The 26,283-nt window shown below is 39.7% G+C and overlaps 1 protein-coding gene across 1 annotated transcript in view; it reads right to left on the reverse strand.

Annotated features, from left to right (window-relative positions):
- Nucleotides 1-26,283, reverse strand: part of LOC136877672 (uncharacterized) — an 814,069-nt gene that overhangs the window by 47,893 nt on the left and 739,893 nt on the right. The window contains exon 5 of the mRNA XM_068228698.1: nucleotides 12,515-12,592. Coding sequence (XP_068084799.1) covers nucleotides 12,522-12,592 — 71 coding nt within the window. The 3' untranslated portion in view covers nucleotides 12,515-12,521. The remainder of the gene's footprint in view (nucleotides 1-12,514; nucleotides 12,593-26,283) is intronic.

Raw genomic sequence — 26,283 nt, forward strand, 5'->3', positions numbered from 1 at the left:
GAGGATTACCATATTAAGTGGAATAAAGCACGTATTCACACAAAAGCACAAGTTAACTACAAGAAACTGGGCCATGGTAGAATTTTCATCCGTTAGATAATTATGATGAAAAAAATTCCATGGAATAATTTTACGAAGTCTGGCTCTGTGGCTAAATGGTTATCGTGCTGGCCTTTGGTCAAAAGGCTTCCGGGTTCGATTCCCAGCAGGGTCGGCAATTTTAACCACAAATAGTTAATTTTGCTGCCACGGAGGATGGGTGTATGTGTTGTCTTCATCATCATTTTATCCTCATCACGACGCGCAGGTCGCCAACGAGCGTCAGTTCAAAAGACCTAAACCTACCCAGCCGAACTTGTCCTCGGATACTCCCGGCACTGACAGCCATGCGCCATTTCATTTCATTTCATTTCATTTCATTTTACGATTCGAAATATACCTCTCGCCCACAACGAAACACTGCACCCTGCAATATATTTAGCGAAGCTCTTACCATTGACCCAAACATCACGGCGCTTCTCACTATGAAACATTGACCTATTGAAATGTGATGTCCCGGTTGAGTTTGTCGAGCAAATTAGTCACGTAGCTGCGAACTTGGTTTCATGAGATGCTGGTTTCGAACCCCACTGCCGGCAACCCTGAAGATGGTTTTCGGTGATATCCCAGTTTCTCAGCAGAGACATATTGGGGCTTTACCTTAATTAAAACAACGGTTGCTTGCCTATCTCATCGTCACTGAAAGATCCGCCTGTGTCGCTGCGACGTAAAACAAATAGGGATACCAAAAATAAATAAAATATATAATGTTGAGTTTCGGTGTCTACGATTAACATTTAGTCATTACCTGACACAGATTTTATATTAATTCCTGGTTAAACAATTGTGCGAGGTATTTTATTCGTAAAAAAGAATATTTTTAAATCGATGTCTTTTGTTTGGTTGAATGGATGAGAACTAAATCTATCAGTGACCCTAAATCAAAACCAAACCTAACACCAAGGCGCAACAGCCCAGAAGGACTAAGGCCTACCAAGCGACCACTGTTCATCCCGACGACCTACAGATTACGAGGTGACGTGTGGTTAGCATGACGAATCCTCTCCGCCGTTATACTTGGTTCTCTTAGTTGGGCCCGCTATGCCACCGTCAGGAAACTCCTCAATTGTAATTACGTAGTATGAGTGAACCTCGAACCAGCCCTTAGATCCAGGTAAAATCCCTGATCTCACCGGGAATCGAACCCGGAGCCTGCGAGTAAGTGGCAGGCACGCTACTGCTAAACTGCGGGGCCGTCAATGACCTTAGAAGTGAGGCCCAGATGCGGCTAAGAAGAGGAAATCATTTTTTAAAACCGAATGCTACTAAATATAATCTGTATAATATAAGAAACAAAATACTATCCGGACTATAGGCTTATATATAAGAATAAAACTGAGAGCTTTTTTATGGAAAAAAATGAAGAAACCTGGAATAACTTGTATAATTTTCCTGTAAATAAAGTTCCAGAACTAATATGATTCAAATAGTTCAACAATCGCAGCACACAGAGACTTCAAAACGTTTTGGACTATAAGACATTGTGAACCCAAGAATTGCTTCAAAATTTACGCAGCAAAACGAAATCCCCTAACAGAGATCCTAACAGTAATAAATGGGTTAAGTGTCAAGTCAATATATATTAATGTATTGGATATTTGTATTTTTATTTTACCATTGCTTTACGTCTCACCGAAAGAAATGGGTCTTATGGCGACGATGGGATACAAAAGGCCTAGGAGTGGGAAAGATGTGACCGTAGCCGTTATTATGGTCCAGCTTGGTGGGAAAATGGGAAACCACAGAAGTTAAGTGATGCCGACAATGGGGTTCGTACTCACTATTTTCCGGATGAAAGTACAGAGCTGCGTGCCCTAACCACACGCCCAATTCGCCCGGTGGATTTTTGCATATGATTTGCATACGTTTACACATCTTGTTGCATTGTTTACTGAGTCACCCTCGTAGAACGCCTTTCAATCGCATGTCTTCTAAAAATGTTGTTCAAATTCGAAATGTTCTCCTGTTACGGCTTAATAAATCAGAATGCACATGAAAGTGAATTGTATTGTTGGTTTAAAAGCGTCGGGAAGTGCCACTTCCGGTCGCAGGAAATGTTGACAGGTTGTTTCCAACATTGAGTTTAAGGAGCGGTGGTACGACTTTTCGCTTTTAGCTGATTGATCCATTCCTATGTCACTGGATCATTAGGGGAATAATGTAGCCGCTATCACAGTTCGATTACTTCACTCCCTAACTGAGGGTGTGGCTTCTCTTGGCTCTTCCTACATGTGTGTCTGCGGATGTATTTGAGCTCCAAACAACGTAATGTTTAAGTGGTCTGGGAGAGGCACAACTAGAGCACCATCAAAAACTCATATTATTATTATTATTATTATTATTATTATTATTATTATTATTATTATTATTATTATTATTATTATTATTGTTGTTGTTGTTGTTGTTGTTGTTGTTGTTGTTGATACGTTATGCCCAACTAAGGAGCGCGTTTAAATTTCTTAGCACTTTTTTTCCCTTCTTCTCTTCCCAATCTCTCTTCAACCTCTCGCTGTGTTCCTTTACAACGTTGTTCAATTCATCCTGTATCTAGTCAGGTGGGATTTAGAGGAAATGTGTGTTTGTGAAGTAAGATTCTGAATTTTATTCTATCTTGGATGGTTTCTTCATTAATGTCAGTTTCGTTTAGGTCTTCACTGATTTCTTTTAGCCAGTTATTGTGATGTTTCATTGATAAGGCTAAGTTTAAAATTTTCTTTCTGAGCCCCTTATTATCCATTCTATATGTGACCGTAAAAATGTAATACCGACACGAGGCAGACGTATTTGAGCACCTCCATAAACCGCCGGACTGAGGCAGTTTCGAACCTGCCAAAATAGACTCAGAAGGAGACCGCACTACCGTCCGAACTACTTACCCCGGCTATTATTATTATTATTATTATTATTATTATTATTATTATTATTATTATTATTATTATTATTATTATTATTACACTGTTTTGTGGGTGTGAGTATGAGATTTGTTGTCTTCAGTAGGCTGGTTTTATTAGATATTACTTAAGGAAGCGCTTGCTGTTTCTACGAGATATTGATAGTCACCAGCCGTAAACACCAGCCTTTCAATGTGGTATTAGATTTTGTGTTGATCGATGCTATTTGCAACATAATTCTTGCTGTTAATGTGGAACATTGTTCGAAAAACAATTACAGAGGGAAAAAAATTGAAGAATTCCTTTCGTTGTTTAGCATTGTCAAAGAAAAGTCGCCTGGGGTCTCTTGTCGTCTCAGAATCATCTGGACATCCCTTACATTTTGTAATTTAATGTAATTTTCTAAATATACTGATATGTATTATGTCGTCTCAGTTTCATTTGGACAGCCCTTATATTTTATAATTTAAATGTATTTTCATAAATATATATATATAAATAAGTATGTTGTCGTTCTAATTTCATTTTGACAATACTTACATTTTATAACTGAAATGTATTTTCATGAATATATTAATAACCCACTTGCCGTTTGATGCGCGGTTTTCCTTCATTCTACTAGGCGAGTTGGCCGTGCGGTTAGAGGCGCGTGGCTGTGAGCTTGCATCCGAGAGATAGTGGGTTTGAATCCCACTGTCGGCAGCCCTGAAGTTGGTTTTCCGTGGTTTCCCATGTTCACGCCAGGCAAATGCTGGGGCTGTACCTTAAATAAGGCTACTGCCACTTCCTTCCAACTCCTAGGCCTTTCCTATCCCATCGTCGCCATAAGACCTATCTGTGTCGGTGCGTTGTAAAGCCCCTAGCAAACAAAGTTCCTTCATTCACGGAGGCTCTAAAATGTGCCGCTTCAATAACAAACGTGCCATTCGTTGAGCGCTCTCTGTTCAGCACAGCGAGGCGTACATCTCCAAGTTTCATTTCTGTCAGTAAAAGTGTGGTAAGAATTATAGTCTGAGTGACCTCGGATTTTAGCACGCCAATTCCACTCCTTCATAAAACTTTGTACTCCATTTGTTCTCCCTTCTTCCCCAAGTCTGCGCTAACTGCTTCAGACTTCCTACACTTTAATGCCCGCTTCTTTTTGTCGGCGATTAGCGCAAGTCTCCCGCCAACTTTACTTCCAAAGCTTAAAATACTGTAGCTATGTAAGTCAGAAAACATCACAGGGTTTTAGATTTGTTCCTCAGATACGCTCTTCTCACTGCTGGAGATTAATTAAATCCTGGAAAATATCATTTCGTAACTTTATTGGGAGCTCCTCTTCATTATCTGCTATCTCTACATCTCGGATGTGGTTTGTTTTACTTCCAACACGACAAACAATTTGACAATTTCTCATAAACTTTCGAGCAAATGGAAAAAGAGCGCGATGTTTGATTCTATTACGAGATGAGGGGTTTGTTGCTGAATATTACCGTTGTTGTTGTAATCGATGAAATGAAATGTCGTATGGCTTTTAGTGCCGGAATATCCCAGGACGGGTTCAGCTCGCCAGGTGCAGGTCTTTCTATTTGACACCCGCAGGCGACCTGCGCGTCGTGATGAGGATGAAATGATGATGAAGGCAACACATACACCCAGCCCCGTGCCATTGGAATTGACCAATTAAGGTTAAAATCCCTGACCCGGCCGGGAATCGAACTCGGGACCCTCTGAACCGAAGGCCAGTACGCTTACCGTTCAGCCAACGAGTCGGACGTTGTAATCGATGATCAACATGGATCAACATTGATGGAGAAGGAGGACACCAGATAAAGAAGAATTAAGCAATAGGAAGAGAAATAGTGAAACGGTACGTTCAAAAACGTATAAACGTATAGGAGGGAACTGTGAATTAAACTGAAATATGAATATTAGCAATAGGAATAGAAGAAGAAATAGAAGAACAAGAATACATTACAGTATGGTTATTAGGCCAGAAGGATTCTATGCTTCAGAGACGCTATGCATGAATCGAAAAGGCCAAGTCGACCAGTTACTACGAAAAATCTTGGGCAAAGATAGGTTGACAGGCAGATTTGATTAATTTTCAACAAACAAGTTTACAGCAATGTGGAACCAATAACAGCAGCAATTCAAAACAGAAGAAGACCGAAGTTCTCTCTGCCTCTGCGGTGTAACGGTCAGTGTGATTAGCTGTCACCTCCGGAGGCCCGCGGTCGATTGCTGGCCCTGTCACGAAATTTGAAAAGTGGTAGCCATGGGCGATCAACTGAGAAGAGGGGGTTCTATTCCCGCTATCCTTGAAGTTGTTTTCCGTGGTTTCCAACTATATCTTTGGGCAAATGCCGGGATGGTACCTAACTTAAGACCACGGCCGCTTCCTTCGTTCTTCCTTACCTTTCCCTTCCAAACTTTCCATCCTCTACAACGCTCCTGTTTAGCATAGCAGGTGAGGCTACCTGGGCGAGGTACTGGTCCTACTCTCCTCCACAGTTGTATCCCCGACCTAATATGTCGCATTCCAGGACACTGCCCTTGAGGCGGTAGAGGTGGAATCCCTCGCTGAGTCCGAAGGAAAAACCCACCCTGGACCGTAAAATGATTAAGAAAAGAAGACTGTTGTTCTACGGGCACATCTTCCGAATGAATAACGAGCTGCTCTCGAAGAAAATATGGAATTTACTGAATCCCAAAGCATACAAATTGAGACGGTTTCAAGAGTGGGAGAAAGATCTGCGAGAGTTAGGCATTGGGGAGGATAAAATCAATAACTGGGATAGTTTCAAGAGGATTGTGAAAGGTGGAGTCAGAACACAGGAGACGGAGAGAGGAGGGAAAGAAATCGCTGACAGATGGGCTCAAGAGATATTGGCAGGATGTCAAAGCCGCTAGATCAACTAAATCCACTATACAGTAAAAATGAGATTGGTTGTTAAAATGCAGTCAATAGAGGCGCAATTCGAATAGTAAAATGGTAAACAGGGGAAATGCAGGAGTTCATTTAATAATGAATAAGATAATAGGGCAGCGGGTTAGCTACTACGACCAGCATAGTGAAAGAATTATTGTTATCAAGATAGACACCAAAACAGTGTCCACTACAATAGTGCGGGTCTATATGCCTTCTAGTTCAGCGGATGATGAGGAAATCGAAAGAATATATGAAGAGATAGAAGATTTAATACAATATGTAAAAGGTGACGAGAATCTAATTGTGATGGGAGAATGGAATGCAGTGGTAGGCCAAGGAAGAGAAGGTGAATATCATATCCTCAAGTAAGTAATTTTCAGTGTCTTCAAATTCTGCGATTTTTGCAATTCTCTCTAACGACAGTGTGGACAAAAGCTCAGAACAAGAAGCATTATGACAGATTCTACATGTTAGGCCAAACGTAATAACAATATAATCAGATTGTAGATGTTACAGGCCACATGATATAGAACATCATCATGTTAAATTACTGTAATTTGCACCTTCATAGCCCTTCAAGAATAGCAATACGAAGGCAAGGGATTGCTACTACTACCTCAGTATAGTTCGCTGTTAGTGGTTAGCACACGTAGAAAATATTGAATATTAGCTTATCATTGCAGAAGACATTAATGGGCAGTGAAAGAAGATAATAAATTAGGATTTTGTAATGTGACAGATTTTAGCTAATAAAGGAACATATTATAATCAGTGCATTTGATATTGGAAGCAATATGGTGGAATTATGTAGTATACTGTTTAGTGGATTTAGTTCGTCTAGCGGCTTTGACGTCCTGCCAATATCTCTTGAGCCCATCTGTCAGCGATTTCTTTCCCTCCTCTAGTGAAGTTTCTCTCCGTCTCCTGTGTTCTGACTCCACCTTTCATAAGCCTCTTGAAACTACCCCAGTTATTGATTTTATCCTCCTCAATGCCTAACTCTCGCAGATCTTTCTCCCACTCTTGAAACCGTCTCAACTTGTATGCATTCGGATTCAGTAAATTCCATATTTTCTTCGAGAGCAGCTCGTTATTCGGAAGATGTGCCCGTAGAACACCAGTCTTCCTTTCTTAATCTTTTTACGGTCTAGGGTTGGTTTTTCCCTCGGACTCAGCGAGGGATCCCACCTCTACCGCCTCAAGGGCAGTGTCCTGGAGTGCGACTTATTAGGTCGGGGATACAACTGTGGAGGAAAGGAGGACCAGTACCTCGCCCAGGTAGCCTCACCTGCTGTGCTAAACAGGGGCGTTGTAGAGGATGGAAAGTTTGGAAGGGAAAGGCAAGGAAGAGCGAAGGAAGCGGCCGTGGTCTTAAGTTAGGTACCATCCCGGCATTTGCCCAAAGGAATTAAAAGCACGAGTTACCTCACCGTCTGAGAGTAGCTTGGAAACACGAAAATGTTTACAGTACCATATTGCGTTCATGAAAATATATAATAAGTTTGAACAAATAAACAGTATAATTTATGACTAAAACCAAAGTTGAAACTTACGTACTTCCCAGAAGGGAGTCTAAGATTACAAAAAACAGGAAGATCTGGAAGGACATCCTAGAACAATGCTGGTAAACGTGACCCAACCCTGTGAACTTACAGAATTAAATCTGTCTCCACGAGGACTGTATCGCAATTCATCATATTTAAGAGACCAACGTGAGCAGTTCCTGGGATTGGAATATTATTACTGTGAATGAGTTCAAATGTTAGCTTACTGAAACATTTAATGTAGGAAGATGAATAAATAGTGATTTCTTAAATCTTGAAATCTTAAAATCAATACCACAGTAGGTAAGATAAAGAATTTATTTAGAGGGCAATATTTGTACATGGTAGCCAATGAGAATATCCAGTTTCTAAGATTTCCATAGAAATTACAATCAACAATAACCTATTTCAAAACTTGAAACTTTATTTATTTCGTAATCTGAATGACTCAGATGGTAAATCGTCGGCATTTATGTTGACAATTGGTATGCAGTGAGAATTAATGTTAGAATGAGTCGTTGATTCAAGTTACTTAGAGGTACTTTCACCTGTGTTGTTTATAGTTTGCAATGGATCATCTGCTGAAAGGTGGCAAGGAAGGAGTTAGATGAAAGTGTAGTAAACGGTCTGACCTCTGCTGATGATTTGGTCTCAATGGCACATTGTACCGAAAGCCTGTACTCTAATAACTTGGAACTTGAAAATAAATACAATTAGTAGGGTATGAAAATTAGCCTTTGTAAGACTAATTTGATATCAGTAGTTAAGAAATTCAAGAGAACTGAATGTCAGTTTGGGAACACAAAGCTGGAACAGGAAGATAATTTCAAGTATTTAGGATGCGTGTTCTGCCAGTATGGTAGCACAGTAAGTGAGATTGAATCAAGGTGCAGTAAAGGTAATGTAGTCAGCTCAAAGTTGTAATCCACAGTATTATTTAAGAAAGAAACAAAATTATCTTTACGTCGGTCTGTTTTCAGACCAACTTTCCTTTAGCGGAGTGTACTAAGAATATCTTAGTCATAAGGTCGAAGAAATTAAGGTAGCGAGATTGATTGCTGGGAGAAGTAGGGTACTCGGAATGAGGAGATAACGGCTAAACTAGGAATGAAATCGATGGATGACCCTGTATGCATAAACCGCCTTCGGTGATGAGGCTATGTGAGGCGAATGGAGGAGGATAGGTTACCTAGGAGAATTATGGAGTGTAAGAGGATTAGAGGGAAACCAATATGACGATATTTAGACTCAGTTTCTAACGATTAGAGGATAATAAATAGAGAATTAAGCGAGGTCACAGTACTAGTTACAAATAGGGTATTGTGGAGGAGATTAGTAAATTCGGAGGCTTGCAGATGGAACACCGGAAGGCAAAACAGTCTATAATGAAGATGTATGTATGTCATGTAACATGTAACATGCTCTTTCAAGAAGATATTAACAATTTTATGTTTTGGCCTGCCTAGTGATTCTTGCAGTTGAAAGATAAAACTAGGTATGATCACTTACCCTTTCTAAATTAATGGAGGGAGGAGCTCTCATGTTGCCTTATAAAAGTAGGTCAATGTAACTAAATATAATATACCTCTCTATAACTACATACAATTTTCTTTTGCTCCGTACACGTTGTTTCACCAGGCGAGTTGGCCGCGCGGTTAGGGGCGCGCAGCTGTGAGCTTGCATCCGGGAGATAAGTGGGTTAGAACCCCACTGTAGGCAGCCAAGAACATGGTTTTCCGTGTTTTCACATTTTCACACCAGGCAAACGCTGGGGCTGTACCTTAATTAAGGCCACGACCGCTTCCTTCCCATTCCTAGGCTCTTCCTTTCCCCTCGTCTTCATAAGACATATCTGTGTCGGTGCGACGGAAAGCAACCAGCAAAAAAAAAAGCGTTGTTTCTCATACCTCATTTGTATTTAAGTTTAGGTAAGGAGCGAAGTTAGTTACAGTTAAAAATCTCTGATGTGGCCGGGAATCAAATTCGAGCCTCCATGTAATTAAAAATAACGTAAAAATATGAAGTCATCTCCGTCCAGGCCATGAAGTCCCTTGGATCTCTATGCCCGTCCACCTTTACCTCCAGGAATTAACCTCATTTCTTGGTGTAGACTGAGTGAATCTCAGGGGTTATGTGCGCCTCTGGAAGTGGAAATTTTGTCTCTATTATTTTGTCTTCCTGATGGGGAATCAAACTCTCGTCCTTCCAGGTTTACCAAGCATTCCTTTTTCGCCTCGGCCGTGATTAAAGTAAATATTAACGTGACTTACTTGGATTCATATCTGAAATTATATTAAAGGTGCTATTCGACAATCAACGAGGTATCAGATTATGTACTGAAGAGATTATGGTGATTAACGGATATGGAAAAGAATAAAGCTCAAAGAGAGAAAGACGATGGGAACCGTTGTTTGTTACGTGGAGAATGGGGAGATAGCGTCAATCAGAATCAAATATATTGATAGTGAATTTGTAACACACTTTAAAATATGACCTAAAATAACTTAATGATGTGTAAAAGAGAGAATGTTTTCTGAATGTGGCAAAGGAAAATACAAGATAACACTTTATAAAATCCAAGATTTAGAATATTCTCATCTATTAAGCTATAGATTGGCTATAATATTTTTAGTGCTATTTGTTCGGATCGTCGACTCATGTGGATCTCTTACCCCTCCAGGCACCGTATTGTATGAACATGCGCGTAATTGGAATAGCGATAGTGTGGAATGCTGTGTGTGAGGAAAGTAAAATTAAGGACGTCACAAACACCCAGCCTCAGGCCTGGGATATTAATTATTACAATGAAAAACCCCTGACCCGGCCTGGAATCGAATCCGGGGCCACCGGGTGACAGGCGGACGCGTTGCCCCCTACCCCGCGAGAGGGGACTGGCTATAAAGTTAATATTAAATCTAATTATCACGTTTACTGTTGTTATACGCAAGCTAGCTTTAATGAGGTTTACCTCTTATGCATGTAACAAAGAATTTGGATTACAAGAAACGAGAACTCCCTCCACAGACTCCCGTAATCCTAAACTAAGGAAAGAAGGTATGCAATTCCATACTGAAGGATGAACTTCGAAGTGGAATTTACTACTTCGGCTCAAAATCTTGTTACTACCCATTATTCATCCTCAATCTTTTAACTAGTTCGCCACCAATAAACAACAATTTCTTTATTCCCATTGTGTACAATATTCAGACTGTCAACATTGGCAAGAAAATATTGTAGGTAAATTTTCTTGAGGTTTAATAATATTAGTTACTATTTCTAAAATGTTCCTAAAACGTGCAATTTCCACCGCAGGCCCTAGTTAAAATGTCACCTTAAACTGTATAATATGAACATTGTTCAGTGACTGAAAGGCATTTACAGGACACACTTCGAACCTAGCCATACCGGCTGCAAGTACCGGTTTGTGTTTCCAGCATTATTTTTACATTAAAATACTTCTATTTCTTACGTTATCCTCCATCGGATTCCTTATTTCTCAACTTCATATCAGGCGGCCAGCCAAGCGCCGTAGTTTCTACTTATAAGTGTCCGGCATGCACTGTTGATGAACGGGTTGCCTAATATCTGATTTCAACACGTGTTTTACTGCCTGCAGGTTAGTTACGTTAGAATATGAAGAGATAAGTGTTGTGATGACCGCTCGCTGCATGTACCTCAGCGCAACCCATCTAGTGCGCTCCCTTGCGTCAGTAAGCCCCCTTTTCGAGCGCTAAGTAGGAGGCTGGTATTTCCTACACCAGCACTACAGTTGCTGTCTAGATATCGACAATGTGTTCAACAACAACGAATACACAGCAATTATTTTAATCTTTGCGGAATCTGTTCGAAATGCAGCCGAAGCTAGCAGACAGAGTGCGCAGGAGTTTCTATACACGTATTTTGGCAAACACAGTTGTAATTAACAGCTAATGGATCATTCAAAACACGTGCCACACACAATCAACTCTTTGCTAGAGTGGAATGTCTGTACGTGTATAAATCAATGAATACCAGGGGGCCAGCCAAGCGCCGTAATTTCTACTTAATATAAGTGTCCGGCATGCAATAGTGTTGAATGAGTTGCCTAATATCTGATTTCAACAAAGTGTCAATGAAAAGGTGAAACTCTTTACGTTTCGCACAGAACTTTGCTCCTGTTGAAGTCTTCCTCGTGAACAGTCGAGATTTTCTTCTAAAGACGCAGAGCAAAATTCTCTGCGAAACGTAGAGAGTTTAACCTTGCTTTGTTGACACGGCAAAAGGCCAAAAGCCCATGTCATGTATACAAGTACGGGCCGTCAAAGCATCAACGTTAGCAAATCAATCAGCTATTAAAATGCGTCTTTGGAGTATTTATAAGTACACCCTTTTACTAAAAAGTGAGTAGTAAAATGATTGCTACTTCTTTCATATCCGCAATATAGCACGTTGTAGCGCTCGTTTGTAAATTACCGGCTAGACATCCCGTTGATCATTAGTGCATGCGGGACACTTATAGGTAGAAAATACGGGGCTGGTATATATCTCACATTGAACCCTTTGTATAATTTCAATGAAATGGCGTATAACGTTTAGTGTCGGGAGTGTCCGAGGACATGTTCGGCACGTCAGATGAAGTTCTTGTGATTTGACTCCCGTAGGCGACCTGTGCGTCGTAATGAGGATACAATGATAATGAAGATGACACCTACAACCAGCCCCAGTGTCAGCGGAATTAACCAATTATGGTTAAAATTGCAGACCCTCCCCGAATCGAACCCAGGACCCCTGGAACCTAAGGCCAGCACACTAACCATTTAGCCATAAAGCCAAACAGAATTTCAATAACCTTACGTATGTGTGGACAAAGGAAAGTAAAACGTTCCGTGAATTTCGAGTGAAAACATTCTAAGTTATCCGCGGTGAGATTGCAGTCAAGGACGAGTTACTAACAGTTTTTTCGACCAAATTAGTATAACCTTAAATACGAACCATTCTCGCTAGGGTCTGATTTGTATGGAATACTGACAACTTATACAAGAATGAAAATCTACGTCCAAAATAATTTCACATTCACACTTGTTTACCTGATTCTCATAACCGGAGACAGAGCAGCAGGGGAAAGAGCAATAACCACGTGACCAAGCTCCTGGAGGACGCTGCGTCTGAAAAAGAAACATAACATTGAATTAATTATCAAATAATAATAATAATAATAATAATAATAATAATAATAATAATAATAATAATAATAATAATAATAATAATAATAATACGAAGAATTGTGTAAGGAAAATGAACTACTGATGCAGTCAATAAGAATAGCAACAACTGAAGTTCTATGGACATCTCTTCAGAACGGATGAAAAGCGGTTGACGAAGTAGATCTTTAACATACTGGACAATGGACTTAGTTTCAGGTGAGTGGTTCAGCAGGTCAGAAAGGACACCAACTGGGCTAGTCCCAGGTGGGAGAACATTTCAGATCTGGAACGATACAGATTACAGATCAACAACCTCAAGGGCTTCCTCGCAAAACTGAAACAGAAGAGAGGAAGAAAGCAGTTAGGCTACCGGGGATTCTGCACTAAGTCTGGGCTGAAACAAAGCCTTCCAAAAAAAAAAAAAAAGAATTTTACACACTTACATCGTACAGCCTCAACATACGGATTGGGAAATTCTGAAGTGACAATGAAACTTTCCGTACTAGAACATTCACAGAAGCTCAAAGGAATAGTTAGAGGGTACTGGATACTATAAATGTATTTCGTCCTTCTTGTTCCTTTCCGACTGACCCGTATTCGGTATCGTTATTGGTATTTATTTCTTCGCCAGCTTGAGAAGTACTTCTCTGAGATTACTGGCACAAAATAGTTCAATTCAGTCATATTCTTTGTGCTCTGTTTAAGACTACTAATCCATTAAGGGAAATAATAATCCAATCAGAATGAAAAATATGTAAATTCCTTCACTGGACGGAAAAATTGGATAAATGGGATAAATTACATTGTTTTGTGCTTAGACGACCGGATAGCGAGTAAACATTCTTTAGTGGTTCCCCTCTTGGTAGCCTCTTACCTCGTGCATGCGGTACAGGTTCATGAACCTGCATCCTTTGACTCTACCCGGAAGGTAGGTACGAGTTCCTGTAAATAGAAAGAAGTATCGTCCGTGAAGAAACAATACTTCGTATTTCAAAATGCTCTTCCTATCCATTACTTTACATTTAACACCGCCCAGCCACATATGGATATGCAGCCCACCAGAACAATATTCCTTGTGTTCGTTTTCCGATGAGGAGGTCGAAGAAATATGAACCTTAAATACAGTACAGTGTAGAAGTGCGTACGTGCGTCATACGCAAACATGCATTCCTACAGCAGTGCAATGTTCACAGGAAAGTGAACACAACGAAACTTGTTCTGATGGACTGGATATCCGTACGTCGCTGAGAGGCGTGACCAGGCTTGAGGAAAGTAACTGATACGAAGAGCATTGTGACATACGAGCTGATCCAGCACACAACATTCCCATGCCATGTCAGAAGGTAGTTCCACCTATCGCCATGTAGATGGGCCTACTTGCGCTGACTTCGCGGTTTCTTTGCCTGTCGGCATGAATGAGATTCTTTGGACTTTACCATGAAGACTGAAATGAATAATTTCAGGAAATATAACGGAAGACATTTTCTTTCACTGAATGGCCATGTGCCTGCCCCGTGGTGTAGGAGTAACATGCCTGCCTCTTACCCGGGGGCCCCGGGTTCAATTTACGGCCAGGTAAGGGATTTTTACCTGGACCTGAGGACTGGTTCGAGGTCCACTCAGCCTACGTGATTAGAATTGAGGAGCTATCTGACAGTGAGATAGCGGCCCCGGTCTAGAAAGCCAAAGAATAACGGCCGAGAGGATTCGTCGTGCTGACCACACGATACCTCCCAGTCTGCAGGCCTTTGGGCTGAGCACCGGTTGCTTGGTAGACCAAGGCCCTTCAAGGGCTGTAGTGCCATGGAGGGGTGGGGGGGGATGGACATATCTTAGAAAGCGAATACTGTATCCAGAAAATCCACCGAAAGAGTATAGAAATATAGGCCTATGTATAGGCTACGTCGTGTTGGCAGATCATATATGCAAGACCCAGTGTTAGAGGTAGGTTAAAAAGGCAAATTTGTTTTGTAACCAATAGGTTGATACACTGTTACTCTTCATTATAATCAGAAAATAATATTAATTTCTGAAAACATTTCTTATATTGACGGGTATAACTGGCTCCTCATGGCCTTGATTACTCAGTGTTAGAGGATAATCCGGTATATTTATTTTCCTTTCTTATAATGCCACTGATGTGCATGATACCGAGCGAGAATTGCGGGTTTCGGGTCACGTAGCTGTGGGTTCAGACTTCACTGTAGGTAGCTTTTCCGTGGTTTCCCAATTTTACACCAGGCAAATCCTGGGGCTGTACCTTAATTAACGACACGGCCCCTTCCTTCCCAGTCCTAGCCCCTCCTATCTCATCGTCTCCATAAGACCTACCTGTGTCGGTGCGACGTAAAGCAAATTGTAAACAAACAAGGTATTACTGTAAAGAGTTTTTCAGTTCTCTTCAATCACATCATTTACCACTCTAACTTCCCATTAAAGGAAGTCATTTTATAAGTTAAAATCTTAAAGCAAATCAAAAATTTCACTAGAAGCTAAATAAAAAACTCCATAATAGAAAGAAACCACATCCGAGTGTCATATTTCCATTTGTAATCACGTTTAGGATACAGTGATAATAATAATAATAATAATAATAATAATAATAATAATAATAATAATAATAATAATAATAATAATAATAATAATAATAATAATAATAATAATAATAGTAATAATAATAATAATAATAATAATGATAATAATAATAATAATAATAATAATAATAATAATAATAATAATAATAATGATAATAATAAAATTAAGCAAAATTGTTCAAGTGAACCAATTTTAATATTTGGGAGAAATTATTCAGCCCTCTGGTTTAAACCGCGAAGCAAATAAAGAAATAATTTCCAAATTACAGAAAGCATACAGGATCACTTGGAACAGGTATAATAAAAAATCAATATCTCGGAATGCAAAACTTACACACTATAATGCAGTGATCAAACCTGAAGCGTTATATGCCTCAGAAACCTTAATCATTGGTGGTGGATCTTTAACCAAAGCCATTGAGAAACAAGAAAGGAATATTTTACGAAAAATTTTCGGCCCAGTTTGTACAGATGGAATATGGAGAAAAAATCATCCCAGGAGATATATTGTCATTCTGAAAAAAATTCTTACACTTTTCGGAAAAGACGATTGAAATTTTATGGACACATTATCAGAATGAACACTAACAGGCTAACTAAAATAATTTTCAGCCTGTCCCTTTCGTCTAAAACCAAGAACAGCTGGCTTCGTGAAATTGAAACAGATCTCCAGGAAATCAACATCTCAGAAGACATTGTACAGGACAGATGTAAATTCAGAACCAAAATCGACAAACACCACTTTGAAGACAAACCCAACACCAGAGCTACTATAACGTGGACAGAAGAACGAAGGAAGAAGCTCAGCGAGAGGATAAAGAGATTTTGGGAGGAAAAGAAGACCAACACATCAGCTAAGCAAGTTCAACCGTGCTCCTGAGTAGGGCATAACGATGTAAAATAATAATAATAATAATAATAATAATAATAATAATAATAATAATAATAATAATAATAATAATAATAATAATAATAATCGTATCGCCTCAGCTACCGCGTGCAGACATATTTATTTGGCGCCGTATGTCTGTCTACACGTTAATTTTGACTTTCCGTTTTAATCTAGGCCTTCTAGATGCACAGTAAACCGGACCTCTCTTCTTGGGCGTCTATAGCTGATATTAATTAATATTTTTGGTGAAACACCAAATATGTCACCAGAGATTTCTTACATGCGGACATCGTACGACATGGAGTGAGTGTCGCGTGGACTTTTTTCAGCCCTTCGGTCGTCCGACTACCTCTGCCGGATTTGAACCCACTACCTTGGTTCCGGAGGCTGACACACTACCACTGATCCACAGACGGAGCACTGTCAGAGAGTAACAACGCTGTAAACTTGTCACATTCACTGAAGATACAACGGAGTTTTATCATGATTTTACGCAAAATATTTTTATCACTAAGGCCTATATTTGATTCTCTTAATTATCTTGATTTTTGGAACTGTCGTGGTCCCAGTTTTAAAGAACTTCAATATAAGTTCAACTCCTTTTATTAAAAAAAATGATATCGAGAGACATCGATATTTTGTTTTGATAATATCGGCATGTATATACTTTAATTAAGTATCGATATCGAATTAAATATCGTTATTTTAATTTATCGGAAAGTCTCTAAGTGCTGCACATTTTACTGTTTTTATTCGAATTCTAGTCCAGCCTATCAGAGGCTCAGAGCAAGATATTGATTAAATTGGATATTTCCAGGTTGCAATTCCACCTTCACTAGCACCATCACTTACAGAATTATCGGAGTTCTCTAGTGCGGGTGTTGTCAATGATAATTCAAAGAAAAACGATACATTTATGAAAAATACGAAATATATTGCGGTAAATTGAATCAAGATTTCGGTATCGATATATCGATCAATCGAAAGGAAAATATCGGTATTTCGTGAAAACCGATATATCATTCCCATCCCTAGCCACGGCCGCCAACCACCACACCTTCTCCATACATCTCCTTCACCGTAACAAATCTCCTGGCCTGAGAGACGGCGTCACCGACTGAGAGGCCCGCCTCCCCCTTCAGCGGAGGAATGAAAACATTTGAGTAGTAGTAGCACACGGTAATAAAAGTGAAGATGAAGATGATTTGCTACCAGTGTTGATAGAACGAGGGAATACTCGATGAAGTTCAGAAAATGTGGGGGGAAATGGAAAAAATCGTAAAATGTCTGGAACAAGTGGGAGATTTTACTTATAAAGAAATCTTAAGAAGGTATTTTAATTATTATTGATAAAAAATGTCATTGCATGTTTAAGCAAAATGAACTGGCCTGGTAATGTGATGGTAATATTTTAACTTATTACAGTATATTTTGATGAACAGTTTTGTTCAAACTCAGTAAGTTTGCGCGGAAATGTGGCCCCGCCATCAACAATCCACTGTTATGCACCGCAATTACTGCTTGTGGGTATTATGTTATGTTACATGAATACCTTTCATACGTTCGGCGTGACTGTAGCGGTACTAGTATTTGTGATTGCGGTGTTTATTCTTCATAGAACCAGTTCAAAAAGGGTTTAGTTTTTCCTTAGTGTGATAATGAACGAACGAGCAGGTACTCATAAAGGGAAGCGCAATATGAGGGGTGGGTTATATACAGAAGTAGTGGGTGAACCGAGGAGAAAGAAAAGATTTCTACAAGTGACGGATGTTTAAGGCGAGTGCTAGGAGCCGGAAATGATTACAAGTTCATAAATGTGTATCATGTAACGTCGAATTATCACGCTGCAAAAGTGAACGACAGAAACACAGCCAAGGTCAAAAACATAGTAAACTTGTCAAAGCGTTTTCTGATACCACACCAAACGGTGAATTTGCATAAAAAATGAATTACATACTGAAAAGTATTCCGATAAAATTTAAGAAGCTGAAATTAAATTACCCGCTTCCTTTGGTTAACAGAACGTTTCCTTACAAGTTATTGATCATCTTGTTTCCCTTAATTGTAGTAGTTTTTAATGCTCTGTCGTATCACTGTACTTTATTTATTTCAAAGTATCTTACCTATATGGACACCTTAGGATGATGAAATAGAGTTGTGGGAAAAATCCGGTAGACGTCGGAAATTTCAGCAATATGAAGGGAATTTCTACTCGAAGTATCTGGCAACACTATTTGTTACGACGGTGTTGTCTACGCTGAATTCTTGACGCTAATTCCAGATTGACACCAGCCCTAAAAACATATCCATGTTGAAAAGGCACTACACATATTAAGGACCTTGTTCTTCCAAATGACCGCTGCTAAGCACGAATGTCGACAGATTACGCATGGTTATGAGTCCTTGCGACTGTTATTCTTGGATTTATAAACTCTGGCTGGTACCTAAGCATCAGATAGTCCCTCAAATGTATTAATTTAGGCTAAATGGACCACAAACCATCCAACGGATCAAGAATTGACTTTGGGACCTGCGGAGAAGAGGCAAACTCGCTATTCCTAGACAGCGGGATGTCAAAATAATAACGACCATTAGATAATTAATTTTAAATCTGCTGAATTTGTAATCTGAACGTCTTCCTCGTCCGTAGCCAAGCAAAGCTTCTTTTGACAGAAACAAATTACTTTCACGTCTAGAATTCGTCAGGATACGGTGTTTCCACGAGATTAAATGTAATGAAAATATATCGTTCTTTTAACGTATATTATACGGAAATACTCGCAGATTTATATTAGATTTTGAGCGCTCAGAATGAAAGCGCGCGTTAACAAAGTGAGAAACTGTTACTTGATTAAACAGAGTGTGTTCTCTACATCTCAAATGTCACAGAAGATGCTGATATTAACGTTCAGTTCCGAGCTGTGACGTGGAGCAAACTTACGAATATACTTGGAACAGGAGTGACATTCAAATAAAGCAGAGATTCTTCAAAATTTGTACAGGTTTCAAATAGCATGGTGAGTGCGAATCATTCTAGCCCGTAGCCAATGGATTCTGCTTCGGGATCAATAAAAGTTCTGATCAAATTCTGATAAAAAGAACAAGTTTGGTGGAGATCATTCTTTCAAAGCAAGCTAAGACTGGTAGATATATTGATATATCGCGTCATTTTATTGTACAGTTCGACATTACAGTTTGAGTGTGGAAAATGCAGTGATCATATTTTACAATTTGTCTATTCTCATATACTTAGTCTCGATTCCTGATGCATAATTAGGTTTCTACTGTATAGCATTTCCCTTACACTGTATCTTTTGCTATGGGCTAGAACAACATTGTTAGATTTCTTTCGTTTCCTCAGCTTTGGTGAGTCCAGTGTAACGTCCTCCTGTGTCTACTATTCTTTTATTTGATTTTGATTTTTTTATTTGTTGTTCCCTTTCTGCGTTGTATTGTTGTTTTATCGTTGTTTGTTTTGTTATTTCTACCATTTTCCTTTATTTTGTTTTTTGTGGTTTTACTGTTGTCGTTTCTTTTATTTCAGTTGTTGTTTGTTTATATTATTTATTCTTTTTTTATTTTATTTTGTTTTAGTTTTTATTTAAATGTGTCAGCCTCCACACCTTCATCTTTCTTATCCCATCCGCCTCGGTCACTTGTTGTTGTCTTCAGTATTTGGGGCCTACGCAGTTTTCTTTTCATTTTCACGCCCTTATAGTTCCTACCCTTTCCTTCGCCGACAACTTAATTTCTTGAAGGTTTTGGGCATCATCCATTTTTCCTTCTGATTAATGACAGGAGATCATGGCTACGCAGTTGTACTTCATCTTAAAACTATAACCACCACCGCGACAGCCACCACGCTCATTTTAACATGGATATGTTTTTGACATTAATATGTCTTATGACTGGATGTAATCGGAGGATTAGTGTAACGTAACGTGACAAAATGTGTTACGGAATTTTATCCATAGCAACCGTGCAGGCAGTGATGTACTGTATGGTGTGGATGGATGGTGAAACAATGTTACCTAGCAACTGTGCTGGTTATGTTTAATGGCTGGTTGCCGTCTGAAATTAGCGTTTTCAATTACGCGACACTCCTGTAACCATGGCAACCAGTGTCAGTAGCGTCATCTACATTTTACTATAAGAATGGAAATTCTTAGTTATATGTTGTTTGTACGTTGATATTAGAACGTAAGCTCTTAGTTCGATTCCAGACAATAGTGAAATACTACACGAGTTGCTTCTCGCTGAACAACACATTGTAATATGGACAGATCTCGTTCCGAGCACGGCACAGAAACCGATCAGTTTGTTGTACGACGAGCACGTGGGAAGAGATTTCGCTCCCAAGTGTCTACGTCGGTGAGCCGCTTACACTCCGTTTATGACGAGTGCCAGTGAAATTCGTAGGCGAGACAGACGCGGGATCAATCCCAAGCATGTCTTCTTACATGGCGATGAAGATTATGCATAGGGTAGAGTGGGGCTATTTGAATCATCGGGTTATTCGTATCAAAATAAGCATTTTGTCCCCAGCGCACTCGGGAAGTGCATGTCAGGAGTAATTGCGAGCCAGAAGTGTGTGGGTTGGGGTCTGACTGCAAGCACGAGTTAACTATACCAATACATCTATCACCATATTCCACCAATACTAGGTTCAATAAGCCGAAGTAGGAGACGGTTGTTGGTAATTTATCGTGATGTTTAGGAGATGTAATATTTAAGACATTGTGTCCACTTTATTGATAATAAGTTACTGACTTGTTTGTAGGCGTTGGGAGGAGTTCTACCACTCCACCCAACATCACACATATTACATTATATTGGCAACATTATGAACTATTGACATGTGGGGGCTACTTGAACCATCTTTCGCGGGCTATATGAATCAGTATTTTTCAACGGGATACATGTGTTCCGTATGGCAATAATGGTTTCTTTTACTTTAGACTTTAATAATACGACACAGTAACAACACTATTTCTCGCATAATATTAAGGTGGATATACACTCTATATTAAGAATTGGAGACCTTTTACAATCTGTTCAGTAATAAGAATAATAATTGAGTGGGTCCTTGACAGGCTTCTTCGTGAACACGTTGTCTTAAACGCCAATCAACGAGGATTTACCAACTCGTCTGGAACGCATGTCAACACTTCGATACTCGACTCTCCTCTCCGTGAAGCCAAAAACAAAGAAGCCAATCTGACTACTATGTTCTTAGATACACAGAAAGCCTTTGACTACGTCAGTCATGCTCATTAAAATTAGACACTAAAGTCGTTACCAATTCCAACCAAACTTGTGAATTGAATCATGAATCTGCAAACAGGAAATGTCACACAAATTCAGACTCAGGAAAGCAAAACAGGACCTCTCTTGAAAATCAGGGGAGTTATGCAAGGTTCTCCTCTGTCGCCAAACCTTTTTAATCTCCCCATCAATCATATTCTGGATAACCGTAGCGAAAAGTCGATATATACCCAATTTAGCTTTCAGTTGAGTCCAGATCGTGAAGCTCTAACAGTATTAAGTTCTGCTGATGATACAGTTATTGTTGGAAAAGATTCTGAGTACTTGCTCATGCGGCCATACATCAATTACAGGAAATTGGACTTAACTTCAATACTGGAAAATGTTAACGAATATGTATCAAACACGGTCACCTATCAGAAGAAAAACTATTCACGCCACATAAAAAAACAGATACCATGCCTGAAGAAAGGAGAATCTATGAGTATTAAGTATTTGGGTGTAAATTTCTCCAATGAAATTACTATCGAGTCCGTTGAGGTCCTAAATAAGCTCAAAAACACCCTAGAGCTCCTCATTTCTTCACCGCTTTTGCATTCCGATCAAAAATTTGTAATCTTAAACACTTCAAACTGTCCCACTTTGGTACATAAATTTCAGATAGTAGCACCACAAAAGATTCCCCACTTTTTCGTTGTATAACTTACCGGTACCTGCCGTGGCCTGTTCTAAAATGGTTGAGTTTTGACCACTCATGTCGAGGAAGATCGAAACCTGGCACTTTCGTTGGGTCTTTTATCAGAAAGACGTTGGTGGGTGGACATTGTTTCCATAACTGTCTCCATTCTTCTGTTACACTAATTTTTGGTGAAAGTTTAGATCAGTCCAGAGTGAATACCTGGATTTTAAACTCATCACGGGTGGATCTCTTAAGGCATTGAACAGGAGTGAGTTCCTGTGTGCTAAGGTCTTCGTGAGCAACTGTACTTTCGCTGCTTTTCTCCTCAGATCTGGAGGAGCAATATTTGCTAAAACAGGCAGCCACTGAGTAGGAGTGGACCTCACTGTACCAGTAACAACTCTCATGGTTTCGTTGAGCTGTACGCTGTTTCCACATACAGGAGTGCAGTACTCACCAGCCGAATATGCTAGAAAATCATGACTTGCAGCCTTTGCCTTCCGGAGCTCATTTGAAAAAAATTGATGAAGGTCCTTAAATATTCGTATGCCGTACATGATCATGCTGAATCAATGGTTCCATGCCAGGTGGTAGGCAGTTGAATAAAATGTTATGGAAATGTATATTCGGCAATAGAAAGAATCCATGAAACATCATTTCCGTAAACATTTCCATAAATATATGACGGTATGATTGTACGGCCGGCTTGTCACGGAGCCTGTCACCAAGCATTTTAGAGTTGCTGCCAGCAGGTAGTTAGGCCACTCCTGACCTGGAGAGCAGACGCCTTTTGTAGCCGCTCCTCTGGAGAACAAACGCTACGTTTGTCTCTGCATTAACTCCCAGAAAGGTAGAGTGACTCATCAGCCAACTACACCGTACCCATGGTCTCCATCCCCGCTGAAGTTGCCATTAAGGACTTTGACACACTTCTATGACTGATGAAAGTTATTTGTAGAGTGGTCCGTATACCACGAAACTACAACCAGGATTGTGAGTCCTGGAGGCAACTCTTCCGCTCTCTCCACCGTTGGGAATCTGAAACTCCTCTTCCGTCTTTGAGACATGGCCAGGTTTCACCTAGTAACCACAGGCAGGGGCCCTTACAGGGTACTACCATCCGGAGCCAGATGGACTCAGGTTTCTTAAGGAGGTGTTACTCCTCCCCCTATTCCTTCCCCCATCACTTGGGAGATGGGGACTTGGGACCGGGAATGGTGGAGACCAACGGAAAGAGGTCCAAGGGAAGACCAAGACAGCGATGGACCGATACAGTGCACAACGACCTGAAAGCCGTAAGACTACATCCAGACATGGCCCAAGACCGAATTAAATGGACACAACGAATCCACACAGCGGACCCTGCCACCAGGAGGCACAAACGCTAACGAAGAAGAAGAGAAAGAATCTAAAGTGTTAATTTACAATCCAGCTGACTCTTATCAGAAAACTGTGGGCATTTGAATACGCGCCTCGTATATTGAACTGTGTAATAACTAATTCCCATGACAGCTTAAATATAATGGTGATATTGCTGATTAGTCATTGTGACGCAAATTATCCCTACTTGACCCATTTAGTGACTTTTTGTTACGTTGTGAGTATCTTCTTAAGGAGAGGTGTGTACGTGGAGTCATATAGTAATACGAAATGCATGATATACTGTGATATATGCGATATTCATCTGTTGGAAATGGATTAAACTATGCATTAGTCAGCCTGGTGGTGGCGACAGATTGTTTGAGGTTGGAATGCATGGACGGCATTTTTGCTGTAGGTGGGTGTGGAACTTATTGGTGCAATCAAGAAGAGAAACAATTCAGAAAAGTTAAACTGGGCGTTCCCTGACTAACCGCGTTCACGTTACTGTGAATCGGAGTTCAAGGAGTCAGACACAATTTCTAATGAAGCGGTGCGCAAACAAATTATACAGCACGGTAAAGTGTAATTTTCCGTATTCGTTTCAGCGCGGGAAGAAGGTAATTACGTCGTAGTGTGAGGTACAATTTAGAAATGCTTATGCTTACGCATAACTGTTCTACCTTCCAGTGTTTCATCTACAGGCCTCTGGAAATTAACTAAATACCTCCACAACCCTCAATTTCTATGAAGACTTTTAAACATTTAAATGACATTTTTACTCTGTTTTTCATATTTTTTGTACACAGCGGGTGGAGAAAGCAGCATTTACAAAGAAACAATTGAATCGCTAATTGCAGAAACAACCTAAGTGCACTTTTTCAAACTGTTGGGAAAATGAAAAAAAACTGTGTGGGAGCATAAGTTGAAGTCTGATCTCCTTCTAAATTTTTTAAATTAAACTTTAATGTGCTAGAAAAGTGTAGTAAACAAGAAATAAGTTTTAAACATTTTAAATGCCACAAATATTTGTTTAAAACATTCCACTTAGGTTGTTTCTGAAATAAACAACTTTTCCTGTTCATTTTTGTAGCAATTATTTAAAAAACAGCAAATTGAATAATCTGTGCAAGTTTGAAGATGAAAGGTTACGTAAATAACACCGTTCTATTCATACAAAATTTAATAGACATCAGTTAATGAACCACAAAATACAAATTGGAACAGTAAAACCCTTTCTGGATTTATTCAGCCTCTGGCATATCCCCAGCAGGTTCTCTCTCAGTTGTTGGCCACTGAATGATGCTGTCATAAAAGTCTTCATAACCAACGGTGTAGTCCATTCATACTGCCAAGTCTTCTACTTTCTTTCTTGTTGATTGGGACCTAAAAAAAATTGCGTTGTGCAGGACCCATTAAAAGTTTTTAAATTAAGTTATTATAGGCTACAAAATGTTTTTACCTCCCCAATAATTTTATATCCCTTTAATAATATTATTGTAATCAACTTACCTTTCCCTTCTCGAAAGGTAGCTCAGGTGGGCTGTCAGTTTTCAGTTGTGCGAAAGTAGATGAAAATCCTCCAATAAACGCCTTTGCCACAACTTGTCCTGAAGTATCTTTATAGTACAGAAACTGTTTGTAACTAGAAACCTTGAATGGCTTCTTACGTTCTCTTGGTACTTCCCTGCCTGATGTTTCATTAGAGTTTGTTATTTTCCTGTACGATATAGGCCACCAATGTTTAAAACCTAAGACATCGTCCGAGGTAAGATGATAAACGGTAAAACGTCCAGACACACTTGCCTTGCTCAGGATACTCATCTGAAGTATAAATTCTGACCACCTTCCTCAAGAGCCGTTTAATACTTCCAAAATCACTGTCACAAGGCGAAAAAGAGTGGCCACGAACAGGGAAGTTATGCGTAATCGTCTCAAACTGACCTCTGTCACAAAGATTAAATTAGAAACGCACAACTGTGTGTTTCTGTGTGAGTCACAAAACAGGTTACCCTAACAGGGCCACCAACCGTCATGAGTGGTGGAATGAATTTACCGCAGAAAGAACCTAAGCGACGGCGCTAACAGCATTGCTTGTATGGAATATGGTTTGTTTCTGCTAAAAACAATGTATTTATCTCCGAATAGTACAAACCTGTCAAAAACTCAATTTTGATAAAAGTGTCACTTAGGTGGTTTCTGAAATAAACGATTCAATTATTATATAATAACGGCAATGAATTATTACGTTTTCACGAACCTTTCCGCCCCCCTCGCGCCGTCGACCTGGAAACTACCCGAGAATTGCCAAATTGTATTATTCATCCATAAACCGAAAATCGACACTCACAGGCCAAGCTCGACCAAAACAATTCTTTCTCGCACATCAAACACCTAGTTCCTACAGTGGTTATTTTTCATTACGTCTACGAACTTCAAAGCATCCATCATAGATGGGCTCCATTTATTTGAGATTATAGAGCTGCCAGTATTATGACGAGAGAAAATTAAGTCAATCACAGTCCTTCGTCTGAGCACTTCATTTCCCTTTAGTAGCATGTTGATCACATCTCATATGGCTGTGCACCCGTCTGGAACTAATGAATGGTGGATGAGTTACGCAGTGAACCCGATTTAGAGTGTCAACATGTTACACATGTTGAAGCGAACTCCCCATGGTCGCTTATCAATAAACCTCCAGTGGCATTCCATGTAGCATACGACCCATATAGTTTGCTCCCATTTTTTCCAGCATTATCAAACAACGTAGGCTATTATAGTTTACTTCGGTACATCACTTATATACTTTATATCCTTAATTTTTAAATCTCTACAATTGTTTTGCGCATTGCAAATAACTTTA

The sequence above is a fragment of the Anabrus simplex genome, chromosome 7, assembly GCF_040414725.1.
Source record: "Anabrus simplex isolate iqAnaSimp1 chromosome 7, ASM4041472v1, whole genome shotgun sequence".
NCBI classification, from domain to species: Eukaryota; Metazoa; Arthropoda; class Insecta; order Orthoptera; family Tettigoniidae; genus Anabrus; species Anabrus simplex.